Source organism: Suricata suricatta, chromosome 5 (assembly GCF_006229205.1).
Source record: "Suricata suricatta isolate VVHF042 chromosome 5, meerkat_22Aug2017_6uvM2_HiC, whole genome shotgun sequence".
NCBI lineage: Eukaryota > Metazoa > Chordata > Mammalia > Carnivora > Herpestidae > Suricata > Suricata suricatta.
The window spans coordinates 133,285,936-133,302,713 of NC_043704.1; the positions used below are offsets into that span (position 1 = coordinate 133,285,936).

General features: G+C 39.1%; 1 protein-coding gene and 1 long non-coding RNA gene across 2 annotated transcripts in view; one reads left to right on the forward strand and one right to left on the reverse strand.

Annotated features, from left to right (window-relative positions):
• The window catches only part of KCNH8 (potassium voltage-gated channel subfamily H member 8), a 224,430-nt gene that overhangs the window by 185,636 nt on the left and 22,016 nt on the right, over positions 1-16,778 (forward strand). The window contains exons 11-14 of the mRNA XM_029940344.1: positions 7,275-7,313; positions 12,163-12,521; positions 14,369-14,475; positions 16,479-16,555. Of these exons, the coding sequence (XP_029796204.1) occupies positions 7,275-7,313; positions 12,163-12,521; positions 14,369-14,475; positions 16,479-16,555 (582 nt within the window). The remainder of the gene's footprint in view (positions 1-7,274; positions 7,314-12,162; positions 12,522-14,368; positions 14,476-16,478; positions 16,556-16,778) is intronic.
• On the reverse strand, positions 1,536-3,244 carry LOC115292319. Its single transcript, XR_003908930.1, has 3 exons — positions 3,159-3,244; positions 2,850-3,038; positions 1,536-1,836 (listed from the first exon to the last, which is right to left on the reverse strand). It is a non-coding gene; the product is annotated as an uncharacterized LOC115292319 (long non-coding RNA).

Sequence of the window (16,778 nt, forward strand, 5' to 3'; positions counted from 1 at the left end):
CATGAGATCATGACCTGAGCCAAAGTTGTACGCTTAACTGACTGAGTCACACAGGCCACGCATCACCTTTGGGTACAAGAAACATAAAGCTCAGCCTCAATCTACTGTGAGACTTTCTTCTTCAGCTAGGAATTGTCGGATATTCGGCAAAAGTGTAAATGCTATGAAACACAATATTCTTCATGTTTATGTTTCAAGGAATGCTTTAATTAAGAAAGATATGCGTTTGGTCATGTAGAAGCTGGTCCTGTATAGGCCTCTTATTTCCTCTGGCTAAGTGAGCTGAACCAAGGCACTGTGGCTCAAATACGCAGAGTAGCTCGTTTCGGTTTGCTGGTACAGACACTGTTTTCATCATCCAGGGCTGTTCACCTTTTTTGTTACCACGTATAATTGACAGTGGGCTTCCTAGGCAGCAAATTAGGCATTTCACAATCGCTTCAGAAGGGCCATCAGGAGTTATGATGTGAAAACTTCTCATCCCAAATAGAGCATCTTCCTTCACCGACCTGGTTTGGAACCAAAGTACTCAGCGTGTATCCTGAAAATCTTATGAAGCCAGCTATTGTGTGTGCTTACAATTACATAGTAGCTGATTTTACAACCTAACCAGGAGCTATTGTACCCTAATCAGAAGCAGGTCATTGGGGGGCATGGAATCTCAGCTCAGTATAATGAGTTTCAACTGCAAATTCTTTTAGCACTGATTAACTGCTGAACTCCCAAATCATAGAGTTGGTGCAGAGCTAGCTCCTTAAGCCTGGAATCTTTAAAATTCTATGTCAGTGCTGAGAAATGTCTAGTTTTCTTCACATAATGGTGTGGATTCCCCCCTTTGTCTTTCTAGAGTGACATGAACTACATATTAATAAGTAACTCTCTCTCCCTCAAAACCATACTGCATTTTCCAAGTTCTTAAATAAGTGTTAAGAGACTCTTTGGGTTTTCTTTTAATTCCAAAGCCTTGTAATTCATACATTTGAATTTAGAATTTAGAGATAGGAAGTTGAAACTGTGCTTGAGTTAATCTACATATATTATCAATGTCTTCACTGTACTCCTACCTGCGGACAGTTTGAAAGTTCCTTATTTTATTTAAGTGAAGCAGATAAAAGGGTTGAGAAACAAAAGAATAGAAAACCAAGTCATTACCTTCTGGAAAGCACCGCACCTAGTGCTGTACAAAGAAGAGTTTTGTGACATGGGATGGCAGCCCTCTGCTAGGAGATCAGTCTGGGGAAAACTCAGGTTTAACAAGTTCATGGTCTCTTTATTATATATCTACATATCTCAGTTCCAGTTGTACAAACCCATCTGTGTGAATGTTTGGATATCCATAGCTAAAAATGCTCTATTTCCCATTAACCAAATTCAAAGAAAACTTTTGTTCATAATCAATATACCAACGATACCATAACTACCATTTTTTATCAGGAATTAATTACTCTTTATGCCAGGCACTGGACCGAACACTTAACAAATGCAACAATGCGAGGACTTTTTTCACCATAAGTTTTATGTGAGAATTCCTCGTGTCTCATGAAGTCCAAATGGTAAGAGACTTACACCGCCCAGCAGGCTCCAAATGCTTTCTCTCCCCCCAGAAACAAGCGGGGTGGAAGGCACGGCACCGCCTAGCGGTCAGCTCTGGCGGGAATGTTGGGCTTTATGGCCAGACGGAAGCAGGAAGGGAAGAGAGATCAGAAGGGATCCCAGGGTTTCAGGGAAAGAACTGAGAGACAGGCACCTTTGTTGTTGCTAATGGAATGGAAAGGGAGGGGTGATTTTAAAAAGTCTCACTGTCATTGATGAATGTATGGATCACCTTTAAGGTTCCTGAAAGCACACAAAAAGATGAGAATTATTTTTAAATTACAATTGACCCTTGAACAGCATAGGTTTAAACTGCATGGATCCTCTTATATGTGGAGGATTTTTTTTTTTTGTAAATACAGTACTCTAAGTGCACTTTCTCTTCTTTATGATTTTCTTAAAACATTTCCTTTCCTGTAGCTTATGTTCTCGTAAGAATATGGCATATAATACATATAACATACACACTATGTGTTAATCAACTGTTTATGTATTTGTAAGGCTTCTGGTCAATAGTAGGCTATTAGTAGTTAAGCTTTGAGCAAGTCTAAAGTTATATACGATTTTCCACTGACCCTTGAACACCACCCATCTGTATTTTTGGTTGCTATACATTTCTCTTCATGTGACACAATGTCAGATGTGGCCAACTGGGTCTTCAAAACTTTTTTAGTTTACATTTATATATCTCCTTTAGTTCTCAGAACAACTTTAAATATTATCATCTTTTTTAGAGGAAGAATGAAAACTTAAATTCTTTGGGGTTAAGCCATTGAAATTTAGCAAATTATTTGTTACTTCAGCCTTACCTATTTTATCCCAATTAATATGCTTCCCAAGGTTACATAGGTAATGAGTGAAAAGACTAGGAAAATCCCAGCTCTTAGCCACTATGCTGTACCGGCTCCTATGTGGGTCCCATCACCCCTGACACAGGGACCTTCTCTCATAACATAGTGATGGAGAGGTTTTTTTGGTGCTTCTTATACCATAGGCTCAATCATTGAACTCTCCAGGGCTGGCAGTCAATAAATACTAAATTCAAGTCTCAGTTACTTGCCTTGTGCTTCCTGCATCAGAAGTGATAGTATTTAGGGGAAAAGAATTCTCCTTTAAGTCTTAATAGTTTGTCCTGACCTCAAGGCTCAGGATGAAATTGGAAAAGTTCAAAATCATCAGTTTTACATTAAAACCTCACTTCTGTTTCTAAGTTATATGACAAGCAAAGGAAACATATTAGCTACTGTATTACCTACTTAGGGTTTCAGACCAGCTTCAAAATTTTCTGCTTTAGATTAGTTGGTAGTGAACGCTCAGATTTTTTAGTTGAAAATGAATGCCTCCTTATTCAAAGCCTGTCTTTTCTCCAGAGCTTTCCAGTTCCTCTTTCTGTCTTCCACCTGCCATTGGTGGCATTCACTACTTCTTGGTACCTCCACTTGAGTCTATAAGAGAAAGAAGCAGATCAGAAGTAAAAAGGAGATCGATTGATTTCCTATTTGCTCATATCATATGACAATTATTTATGGTTTTGTAAAAATGGACATTTTAACTATGTGAGTTACTGAGTTATGTGTGACAATCCTTCATTCATGCTCTATTTATCCCAAATAGCCACCAGTACTGGTAATGTTACTGTCCAGAGAACAAGATAAACTGTGTGATGATTCCTTTTTCTGAATGAGGACACATGTTCCTTCAATCTGCTTTGTGACCTAATCAATGTGGCATTATTAACAAAGCAGAGAATATCATGAATCACTCAGAAAGACGAGCCTTGTAATTCACATCTCATTTCCCAGTTGATCAGTCAGCTGTAGACAACAGTCCTACCAGAGCACTTTAGTGTGTTAGAAGATTTCCGAGTTGAGAGGACATTTTCAGAGTCACACAGGGGCTTATAATTCTGACCTGCAAACTAAGTAAACCATGAGAATGCCCTGCTGGGGCCACTGGTCCACTGGGTTAGCTTAAGATTCCTCTGTAGTGCGTTCCATTCACATCTGCTTCCTTCTTACCTCATACTAGTCAACTTCTTGGTGGTTCATTCTCTGGAAAAGATCTTGAGAGTGAGGAAAGCTTACTGATAATTCCTCACCACTACTGAACAATCACTCAACCTCTGTGGGTGGGGCATTAGCATCCAGTGAAAGGCTGGGCCCCAAACTTACTGTCATGATCCCATGTGTCAGAAGTCAGAGACACTTTAATCAGTGGGTAGAAATAGATGAAAGAAATCAAAGAGCTTCCATCTCAGTGAAAGAAAACCCTAACAGCAGGAAGATTTACTACTGAGGAATTTAGGAACTTAAGGATAAGATAAGTTGGATGGCCAAGGTCAGGTATGAGCCTATGAAAACTCTTATAGAGGGGCGCCTGGGTGGCTCAGTCAGTTGAGCATCCAACTTCGGCTCAGGTCATGATCTCACCGCTCCTGAGTTCAAGCCCCACATTGGGCTCTGTGCTGACAGCTCAGACCCTGGAGCCTGCATCAGATTCTGTGTCTCCTCCTTCTCTCTGCCCCTCCTATGCTCATGCTCTGTCTCTCTCTGTTTCTCAGTAATAAAAAAAAAAAAAAGCTAAAAAAATGTTTTATAAAAGAACTCATTAATTAAAAAAAGAAACATAGAATATCTTCATTCAGTAAAATAGACAGGTGTTTTTCACATCTAAAATCACCATTACTTCTAGTATGTTTGATTTCCATTTGCAATTCAAGCACAATAGTATAGTTTTGAAGCCTTCCTTACACTTTTCTTTTTAAAGAGTGCAAATTTGTTTTGCTTTTTTATAGCAGATTGTCTGAGTAATAAGAGACTATTTTCCTTCTTATGGTTCTCCATGCCAATGAGCGGGTGTTTTTGGATTTTAAGAGTCTTCTCTCTTAGTTCCCACTGGACTTACAAAGTGATAGAGTAAGTTAAGTGGTTAGGACAGGGGAATAAAGGAAGAGAAGCTATGCAGAAACTTTAGAAACCAACTCCACATTACTGAGAATGTGTTTCTTTCCGAGTCTGCAAGGTTAGAAAGCCTTACTTCCATTCACGATAATGTTGTGCCAAGACGTGTCCTCAGTCCTTTGTGCCCACACTTGGCTTCTTCTGTCCTGGCAAAGTGACGGTACAGTTCTAGGATCTGAGTGCGCTGACCGTCAGCCTTGACTTCATTGCAAGCCCTCCATTCCTGATTTTACTTCTGATTTACAACACTTTATCATCCCAACCTCTATTCCTTCAGTCTTGTTTTTTTTCATCATCCCCATTAAAGATTACCAGCAGTTCTCCTCCTGTCTAAAAGGTATGCAAAGTTCGTGTGGGAGGGACTCAAATCGGAGAAGACTGTCTTCTTCAAAACTTTTAAATCTTTTGACTCTTCTAGTTACCAGAACAAGAAAATGAGATCCATAAGCATTATTTACTCAAAGTTGTACCTGTGCATTTTCCCCCCTTGGGATAGAATGCGTAGACTTCATCTTATTTCCTGAGAGATCTATAACCCAGAAAAGCCTAACAAGGTGCTTGAGTAACTTAGTATCACAAGGTTTGGGGCCTGCTTTGCGGCAGTCATCGAACCTTGTGCTAGATTCGATTCCACCATATGTGAGGCGTTTAGTCCTTCAGCTCAAGTAACAGCGTTAACTGCCAGGAAGGCACCTGAGACTACTTCGGATTCCATGTTAGGTACAAGGGTCAGGGCACCTGGCGACTGGTAGGGTTCTGCCAGAGCGCTAACCCGATGCGTGACCTGGGCAAGTCACGTCATCTTCCCGGACAGCCACTTCCACAGGTCTAGGTGGGAAGCTGGACTAACTCAGTGGTTTCAACCCTGAGCTGAAGATCTGGCCCTACCTACCACCAACTGGAAGAGACTCTGGAGTTGGCGCTCTGGAATCTGATTTATTTAGGAACGCTGCTCAAGCATTCAACTGTCCGCCGGGTTACAAACCATTGTAGCAGCTTCTCTTTAGGGTGACTTCTAGCTTTAAAACCCTGGCTCTCCATTAAACTCATATTCTCTGCAATTGGAAGAATCTGGATCAGCGTGAAACGTTAGTCAATAGAATTAATGTATCATAGAACTCTTCTCAAATACATGTGATTAACACTGTATGCAAATGAATAACTTATTCAGAGAGCCTATCATAGCAGTGCTGGCTATATGATGTGTACTTCTTTCCTCACAGGATTACAGTAAAAATGAGTGGACATGATGGCTGTAAGCATTTGTCAGGGTGTCTGTCACAGAGCGAACACATAATGAATTAATAGGTGATAGAATGACAATAGCAGTGATGTCGGTTATGAGATCTTGCTGCTCAGTGTGTGCCCCAGGGGCCAGTCGCATCAGCACTGCCCAGGCGCACCTTAGAAATATAGTCTACCACCGTAGCCACAGCACCATAATTTTATTTTTCACATTTTTAATTATTCAGCTGTTTTATTTGCCGCCATTCAGGGAATTATTACGGAACTTATGTCTACAAGACTTCTGATTAATGCATATTTAGGCAACTAAGCAGATGTAGAATGGGTTGACTTCTTTGATAAAATTAAACATTGATGAAACATATATTTGCACAGAAACAATGATGCTGGCATTTGTATAAATAATAACACATCTATTTCCCTAATCATCTGGGGCGGGGGGGGGCGGGGGGGGGGGGAGGAACCACAGTGAGAGTTAACAGAATTACTAAATATGTCTTACTTACTAGGCAGATCATTTTTGAGTGTAAAAGTTTTTTTCATGTGAATACAATTATGCTAATTTAAGCATCTATTACCACTTTAAAATGAAAGAAGTGTACTTGGGCAGAAAACAATGTGGATGAGACCTGAAGCATGTTTCCAGGATGTATCATAAGTCCCTGAGTGTCTTTGTCCTTCATAAAAAGCTGCGTGTTTTGTGGATGGACTCCACAGTACTGTAGTCTGATCTCATGTAAGATGTGTTCTGAAGCCCAGCTTAAGTGATTCTACAATATGTATTTGTTTTTCACATTTTAGCATCTCTGACATTGAGATTTGTCGCATAATTGATGGCATGTCACAATTTGGCAGCATTTTTTTCTTTTCACAATCAGTGGGAACTTAAATTCGATCGATAGGAGATTGGGATCCCCAGTGAACTTAATCCTAGTCCACAAGGAGCATGATGGTGAGGAAAACACATGGGACAGAAGGGAGACATCACCCCTACCTGTATTCAGATAAGCAAGGGAGGTGGATAAATGCAAAGATATGAGAGGAAATACAAAAAGATTCCATGGGTTTCCATTTTCACAGTGCTAGAGAGAAAAATCATAGAAAAATCAAGAATATAGCAGAAAGGCAGGAGAGAGAGGAAAAAGAGATAGAAAACAAAAGGGGAGCACATAAGGCATCAAAATGGAAAATATAACCAACATAGCCACTATTTCGATCATTATTTCCTAGATGTGACATTCAGTTTGCTCCTTCCTTTTCATAGTTCATACACTGGTTGGCAGAGCTCCTGCAGGCTGGGATGAGGGAGCCATTTTCTGCATCTTTTAGGAGGTATTTTTCCTTCTCTGGCCTACCCAGGTGGACTAACCGCCCCCACACGGTCTCTCCCCTGCTTCCTACATTTGACCCACTTCCACCCCCCTGGGAAGGTTTAAATGATTGTTACAACTTCTATTTGTTTGTTTGTTCTTTCAGGTGATTTCAAGATTATCGAACAAATCTACGGTCTCACAGGTATGGCTTTTGCCAAAGAGCAGAATCTTTATCTCAAATCTGTAGGAGTTCCTATAAATCTGTCTCCCACTTCAGGGTTTTAGGTGTTTATTTTCTACTTTCCCTAAAATGCTTCCCATTGAAACATATTGACTGACTTTCTGGAGTTTAGAACAGAGAAGTATTGAAACTCATTTATTTAAGGGTTTTATTGCTGTTTAAAAGTAGCCGTCACCAGAACTACCTTGCCAAAAGTAGCAAAGTCCTGAGGTATTGATCTTGGAAATACATTTATTATGTTTAAACTTAATAGTCAGATGTTTTCTTGTAAGCTTCCGATTGATGGTACAACATGATTATCCACAATATAAAAAAAGAAGGCTCAGATATTCTGGAGTGGGTTTCACTTGAGTTCTTAAGATAATGCCAATTTTTCAGAATCCTCCAATTTCACAGAAAACTTTCCCAAGAAGCAGTGATTTATCAGATTTATTAGCTAGACTTTTACTACCAATGACACTGTGACAAGAACCCAGAAATAGCTCCCTGTTTTGTCCTGCACTCTCCTTGAAGCAGAACCCAACAGCTTCCACACACGTCTGTACACACAGAAATATGTACATAAAGAGAAACACAAATCCAATCACATAACACACATCAAAGACATTGATAATTTACTGAAGATAGCTAGGGCACGGACAGGGTTTACTTAATACTATTGAGAAACTTTTTAAAAGCCCTTAAAACACTTCAGAGCATTCAGCTGAATTTCTCTCTGACACTTGTTGTCTTCTTTCTCATCTCTACAAAATCCCTCCTCAGGAGTTGCCAAAATGGCCGTTACATTTCAGCTCTTCTCAACAGGCAGCCTTGCCTCACTACTTTACCCCCTGCCCCATTCCTATTTTCTCTTTCTCATGAAGAGAAATTCTGCCTTCTTTTGGATTTTCCATTTGAATTCCTCACTCCTTCATAGCACAGTAAAAGTGAACATCCCTTCTAAGAACACAACATCTTTAATGGTCAAAAAAATTCTTCTGTATTGTTTAGGCTTTAGTTCATTTGCAGTATCAAAATCACCAGCATAATAGCTTCAAGGCAATAGATATTTATTTCTCTCATGAACAAGGCCAGAGGTGGGTGGTATAACTGTGTCAACAGGGCCCTGAGCTTTCTTCTATTGGCTTCCTTATCATCAACGCATGGCTTCCTTTTTGAAGATCTCCTCATTTTCTAAGATGGCTGCTGGAGATCTACCCATTGTATCAATATTCCAGACTAGAAACTAAAAACAAACAAATACTAAAGAGCAGGATAGAGGCTTCCCTCTTTCTAGAAGTCTTCCTGGAAGCTCCTCTTAATCTGTCCTGCTATCACCTCAAAACTTAACCTCACGGCCAAACCAAGTGGCAAAGGAAGCTGAGAGAGGTGACCTTTGGGCAAGGTACATTGCTAAGAATTCCATTAAGTAGCAAAGAAGGGGAGATTATAGAAAAAGAGGTAACCAGCATTCTCTATAGCACCTGCTCCGAGGCAAATGTTTCCATTTTCGTCATGATCATCATCATCATTATCACAAGGGCAAGCATCTATTTTAAGTGCTATCAGTGCACATTGCTAAGTGTTTTAACTTCCATTACCTAATATCTATTCCTCATACCATTCCCAATTTACAGACAAGGAAAACAAGAATTTAAATAATTGAAATGATGTTACTTGACCACCATTGCAGGTAGAAGTTTCCACACTTCTAGGACTGTGTGACAGAAAGTTCATGCATTCAACCATTAGACTTTATTCTTTCTGCTTCCCCCCTGTAGTCATGGCAGGTTTGCCTGAATCTAGTCAACTGTGAGTTTGAAATGACTATCCCCAAAGAATGTCATGAGCTAAATTAGAGATTCCTTTGACTGTGGGGGAAATAAAACCTCACTGCCCTGATGGAAGCATCTGTCGGAAGGAAAGGAAGGGGTGGGTCAGAAGAGGAGGAGGAAATCTGTGGTTGGTTCGAATTTATGGCAGTGTACAAATGGGTGAATCCAGCTGCACAAGGGAAGCAAGCTTTTCTGTATGGATGGCCTGAGGAAAGGCACTGGCACTCCTGCATGGAGGCTGCATGTAAGGCTGGGTGTTTAATAATCTAATAAACTTGGGTCCTGTCTGTATTATTGGTAGGGGGAATAATTTCTTCTTGGTTGACTTGTGATTAATGTTGGCTGCCTTGTTCACAAGCGTCAGTATTTAAGGTCCTTGCCCAAAGTTCCAAGTCTCCATGATAAAATGGCAGTATGAAATCCAAACAAACTTGTAGAAGTACAAACACTATAGATTATTAGAGAATTATATGGAGACCAGTGGAGCCTCCTTGAACCAAAGAAATGATTAAATTGCCAATGGAAACATAAACAGAAGTTCAATTAATGAAGTTCAATGTTGGTCCTGTTGTGTCTTTAACTGGCTGAGCTAATTTTTCTATTCTACAGTGCTACTAAACAAATGTTCCCCTGCTGTTCCGTGTGGGTCCAACTTTAGTTAAAAGCACAGAATTTTAAAGTGATGTGAAAACCAAAAACAAATAAAAGCTAAACAGTGACCACGCCAATAAAGAACTAATGACTTTACCATTAATTAAAATAATCATGTCTAGTGAAAAGATGAGTCTAGTAATGCCATTTCCTCAAGAAATTTTGAGCCAATATGATAAAAATATAAGTTTCATGAGTCAACTATTTTGCTTAGCTTGGCCAGTTTTAAACTGAGTGGGCTATTGCTTGTTAAAATCACCACATGTTCAAGTTCATTTTTTGTTATTTCTATCATTATAATGGTTACAGAAAAATCAATAGGTACCAATAAACCAACTGTTTATTAATATGTAGTAATAATCATGACAGTTCATGAGATTTAAATAGCACACTTAGATCTTTTCAGAAAGTTTGTTATCTTATTTCTGTTAGAAATTATTGATGTGGAGGTAGAACCTCTTTTATCCTCAAAAGAAAATGCACACACACCCACACAAAATGAACTGACCCTTTGAAGCAGGGATGCCATGTCTGGGGCAGAGCAAGAAAGACCCACTCTTCTAGTGACTCCATTGAGGACCACTAGCTTAGCCTTTGCTGTTCTCTCTGCCCTGCCCTGCCATCATTACCTCTATTGTCATTATCCATTCTCTCCCTTGTTTCTTCTTATTCTAAAAGGCTGAATGAGGGGCACCTGGGTGGCTCAGTTGGTTAAGCGTCCAGCTTCGGCTCAGGTCATGATCTCACGGTTCATGGGTTTGAGCCCTGTGTCAGGGTCTGTGCTGACAGCTCAGAGCCTGGAGTCTGCTTCAGATTCTGTGTCTCCCTCTCTCTCTGACCCTCCCCTGCTCGCACTGTCTCTGACTCTCAAAAATAAATTTAAAAAAAAAAAAAAAAGGTTGAATGACTCTAGTCAAGAGTCTAAGATGGGGTTTTTTTCTTCCAAAATTTAATTTAAATTCAAGTTGGTTAACATATAGTGTGGTATTGGTTTCAGGAGTAGAATTTAGTGATTCATCACTTACATACAACACCCAGTCACCCAGTGCTCATCCTAACAAGTGCCCTCCTTAATCCCCATCACCCATTTAGTTCATCACCCCACCCCCTCCCCTCCAGCAACCCTCATTTTATTCTCCATAGTTAAGAGTCTCTTATGGTTTGCCTCCTCTGTTTTTATATTATTTTGTTTCTCCTTCCTTTCTCCTCTGTTCATCTGTTTTGTTTCTTAAATTCCACATATAGGTGAAATCATATGGTATTTGTCATTTGTCTTTCTCTGACTGACTTATTTCACTTAGCATAATACACTCTATTTCTATCCTAAAAATAAAACTACGCTATGATCCAACAATTGCACAATGAAATATTTACCTAAAGGACACAAAAATACAGATTCGAAGGGGCACATGCACTCCAATGTTTATAGCAGCATTATCAACAATAGCCAAATTATGGAAAGAGTCCAAATGTCTACGTACTGATGAATGGATAAGGAAGATATGTATATATATAGATAGATAGATAGATAGATAGATAGATAGATAGATAGATATAGATATATAGATGTGTGTATATATACATACATAATGGAATATTACCAAACCATCAATAAGAATGAAATCTTGCCATTTCCAACAACATAGATGGAACTAGAATCGAATATGGGGGTTAGCAAGACTTCTCCTTCCTCTCCCAAGGTTCCCAAGGGCAGCAGACCAAATGGTTTGCCCCATTTCCTGCCAACTGACATCTGAGGATAAAAATAGCAGGAAGCAGAGTAGCTGCGGATTCTGCGGATCTTACTCCACATATGTGATCCAAAGCAGGAAGATTTTTATTCTCAAAGATAATATACTTTTCTGGTTGACCTCCCTATAAAGTTCCACTGAAGACCCTATAACTTTAAAATAACAAGGCCCAAGACTTTCCAGTAAAGTTGAAAATTTCCTTACTCCTAAAAGCATGCCATCCTATGCTATTACAGATAATACAGATGACAGGCTGATTAAAACTAGATGCAAAGCTGGTAAAATACACCCATCACACAGCTTCCCACCAAGAGAGTTTAAAAAGACCAAGAGATGCATCAGCCAACTAACACCAGGAGAGCAGAGAGGGTATACCTGGGGAATATCAGAAATGAGGAGACATGGAACCTCTGAATAAATAGTAGCAAATTCTGCGAAGTCTTAAGTTTTAATGAGAAGTAAGTTTCTAAAAGATTTGACTTTGTTTAGATGGGACCACCAGCATGAATGATATTCCTCTCAAGCGGCCTTGGCCTTGATACTTGGTACTAATACTTGATACTTGGTACTAATCTATGTGATTCACTGATTTAGTCAGAGCCCAAGGGAAATGGCAGCATCAACAAAAGACTCCCGTCCATCGTGGAAGATGAGGAAGAGGAGGAGGAAGGGGAGGAAGAAGAGTCAGTCTCCCTCTCTCCCATCTACACAAGGGGATCCTCCTGTTCACGCAGCAAGAAGGGTGGAAGCAGTAAAAGCTATCTGGGCTTAAGCCTGAAGCAGCTGGCCTCGGGAACAGTGCCGTTTCACTCACCTATCAGAGTCTCCAGTTCAAACTCCCCCAAAAACAAACAGGAAACTGACCCCCCTAACCATGGTAAAAGGAAAGAGAGAAACTTGAAATTGCAACTTTCAGCTTTGACTAGCTCTGGACCCCCAGACCTCAGTCCAAGGTAAGAATCACATCATATAATTCTTCCCTAGGTAAAAATGGCTGCCTTTTATTCAAACTAGTACGTAGCTAGTAAATTATTCAGCCTTCTGGGCCTTTCAACCACACAGGTTCCTAGCCTGGGTTCTTCTACTTTTCCTGAATTCTGTGCGTAACTTTTGCTCTATGCGGAGGAGTGTACAGTATGAGGATAGTTTTAGTTATATTCTCAAAAGGGCCCATTAAATGTTCAGAAAGCCTTCTTCACTCCCTTCATCCATTTAGCTCTATTTAAGTGCTGATGTTCATTTTCGATACTATTTTGTCATTGTGGATAACTGAAGCTTAGTTTTATTTCTGGCCTCTTCCATAGATAACGTTGCATGGCTCTATTTTTAATTTTAAAAGTTAGCTTTAGGCTTAACTAATAAAGATGATTGAAAGAGTGAAAAATCCTGACCCAGAAAATGTGAAAGACATAGTCTATGGAGCATAAAAGCAATAGTAAAACTTCACATCATAGCTGACAATAAATAGAAGCAAAGAAAAAATATATTGAATGCTTCCTATATTCTATGTCCTCTGCTACGTAATACTACATTCGCTATTGCATTTAGTCTTCTCAGGCGTCCTGTAAAGTAGTTCATGTTATCTATACTATTTTGTCCAAAATCTCAAAGATTAAGTTTGAAAATTTGTATTCAAATTCTATTTTTCTACTTGTAAAGCAAATGATATTTTAAAATATTTTTAGCTATTCTTTTAAAGAACACAATTTATCCATTGAGAGAGAATTGTTTTTTAAATGAGCAAAACAGACTTTGTGAAAAAGTAGGTAAGCATTAGAGGTTCAGGAATTCAGTTGATGATGGTAATTTGAAAACAATGCCTTACTCTTCTCCTTCTTAAATTTTTAATAGGAAAAAGGACAATAAATTTTAAGTAGGGGGAATATATCAGAGCTGAAAAGAAAGGTTTATTCTGCACTTATAAGAAGAACATTTTTTCTTTTATTTACAGAAGAAGATTTTAAAGACATAGATCAAAATGCTAACAATAGTTGTAGATTAAATGTGATTTTTATTTCCTAATTTTTGTTACTTTTATGTTTATATTTTCTACAATAGGTTTATATTCTTTTAAATAATGAGCACATTAGCTAGCATTTAGCAAAGAAAGAAAACTAGCCAGAGTCCTAATAGTCATTATATGTAATTCTTTAACTCTTACATCAGAGTTTTGTCCAGGTTCAGAGTAAAGATTTCATCAAAGTTATTTAATGTGATGGCATAATCATTAGGTTAAAAGATATTAATTCTGGATGGAGTGATGATTTAATATGAATTTAGATAAGAGGACTTCAGCAGCTTAAGGTGTTGAATCTAAGAATAAATAGGATTCTAAATTCTACAGCATTTCTATCCAATAGAAATTATAATGTGAGCTAAAATTGTGAGGCCCATATGTATTTTTAAATTTTCTAATAGCCACACTTTCAAAAAGCAAACAAAACAAAAAACCCACATACACAAGTGAAATTAATTTTAATAATATATTTGACTCAATATGGCCCAAATAATATAATTTCAAATGTAAACAATATTAAAACTTTACTTGTAAAATCATTTGCATTTTTTTATCCAAATCTTCAAAATCCAGTGTGCATTTTACACTTACAGCACATCTCACTTGCATGAGCTACATTTCAGGTGCTCAATAGCCACATAAGGCTATTGGCCACCATACTGGAAAGCACAGCTTTAGCGTCTGTAGAATTTAGAAACCAATACAATATTTTTAAGTCTTCTAGAAATACTGGAACCCATAAACATATATGCACAACTAATGAATTTCCTCTATTTTAAATAGGATTGTTGATGGAATTGAAGATGGAAACAGCAGTGAGGAAAGCCAGACTTTTGACTTTGGGTCTGAACGCATCAGGCCAGAGCCCAGAGTTTCTCCTCCTCTTGGAGGTAAGCTCTATATTTAGCCTTTTGTCAAGGGGTGATATTCCTTTTAACTTGTAATATTTGGCATTGACCCTTTTTTGCCTTCCTCTTCTCTGAGTATTGTCCACGTGATAGAATTTTACCCATGCCAGGGAAAATTTTGATTTGAGTCTATGCCATCTCCAAGATACTGTTTGTAATTGTTCCTCTGTCCAGCCTAGAGGCCCTGCCATTTACCAGCCCAAGTAAATGGTGTGTCAGGAGACTCAAACTTCTGCTATTCATTAAAAGGTAACCATGTTTTCTTACGATAAATGCAGATTCATGCGCAAAACAACACTACCCAGAGGAAAAGCCGTGTTGGTTGTACACTGTAAAAACATTGGTTCTCTTTAGCCAACTTATTGATGAGACTTCCTGTCTTTGCATTTTGTCAAAAGATAAAACAACTTCAGAAAGATGTATGAAGGTTGGAACTGGGGGGTTCCTGTATGAAGCATTATGCTCTAGTGATGGTAGACTAATGTAAGGGTACCCCCAAACCTAACCCAGACCCCTCTCTCTCCCTTGCCTCCTTGAGTTCATTGCCCATAAAAAGGAATCTGTCAACATAATGAAGGCCAGAAACGACAAAGAAATGGTAAAGAAGACACACCTGTGGTTAATATAACAAGCATAGGCTATCCAAAACAATTACCAGCAAACTCTAGGATGAAAGGCCAGCAGTCTCTACCAGCTCTGTCCTCCCCTTCCCACTCAGCTCTGAGATCCCTGTGTCAGGATCTATTACTAATTAGTGAATCCCTCCATGAACAAAGCCAAGCCCAATATAGACTTTTGAATGTACGGTCCAGGGTATGTGTGTGTGTGTGTGTGTGTGTGTGTGTGTGTGTGTGTGTGTGTCTCCTTTTGGTAGAATTCCAGTATTCTATCTCAACCAACAATCCTTCTTCCTGGCACTCATCATTGTCTAGGGAAATGGAAAGGTCCTTGTAAGCCTTCCTGCTGGGGGTTGGGGTGGGCGGCAGGGAGGTGTGCACAGGGTCAGAAGACAAGGAAAGAAGGAGTGCAGATGTGAAATTCAAACCTGTTGCCTAATTGCCTTTTCAATGTCTCTTTTCCCAGTTAGATTCTAAACTCCATGAAGGTCAATCATATTTTCTTCACTCACTGTTCTCTTCTCTAAAGGAGGCTTAGCCTACCGTGTATGTTCTCTAATCATTCATTGAATTAATAGGTTAACTTCGCAAAATTCTTTGCAAAATGAGCTTACTACTATGCTACTTTGGATTGTTTTCATGATTTTTTTTCCACAACAAATATTCTGCCATAATTTACCAGAATTAGGATATTAGGATGGCCATATCAGTTTATTTACATAATGAGTATAAATGAAATATATATATATATCCTTTCCACTACAGCTAGCAGTGATTTATCTGTACTTTTGTCCCTGACAGAAATAAATGTATTTGGAAGAGCAAGGCTTAAAAAAAAGTGGCGATAAGAGAACCAGGAAATGGAAGAAATTATCTTTGAGAGCCCTGTAGGAGGAGATAGGAAACCTGCAGTGGAGAGTGGAGTTTTGCACCTGACATAGAAGAGGGTGGGGGCAGGAGGAGGTGTAGATGCTCTAATGGACACAGGAATTAATATTGGGGGGGAGGGGGAGAAACAGAACATCCCTTTTCTATGATTTAGTCATTGGCTCTGGTATATTTTTAGAGAATAGTCAAAAAAGAGGAAATGTGTCTTTTTGGAACACGGTGATGATTTGCCATGGACACATCCAATCAGTGTGGTCACAGTCCCCACCATGAAATGTGCCCAGTTTCAAGGAGTGCATCAGGCATGACCCAGAGGATTACTAGAAGTGTGTTCAATCCCAGGGAAACAGAACCTACAGTGCACAGGCATCAGGACGTTAAAGATAGTAGCTGGGTTTTCTTCCTCATTCCAACGGCCTCAGCCCTCATATATGAAGTTTATTACTAAAGGAACCATTCTGTGTGTGTTACGTTTTTCAGACTCAGAGATTGGAGCTGCTGTTCTCTTCATCAAAGCAGAGGAGACCAAGCAGCAAATAAATAAACTCAACTGTGAGGTATGGAGTTTTCTCTTTTCGTTGGTCATGCTAGAGTGGTAAGAGCTATAAATTCTAGTTACCAGCAAAGGCAGTATAATATAGTAATTACAGGCTCTGATGTCAGATCACCATGGATGAGTTCCCACTAAGCCTCATGTGAGTTATGTGACCATTGACAGGTTACTTACTCTCTCTCATGCTCTATTTCTCCACGTGTGAGAAGAGGATAATAACTATGCCT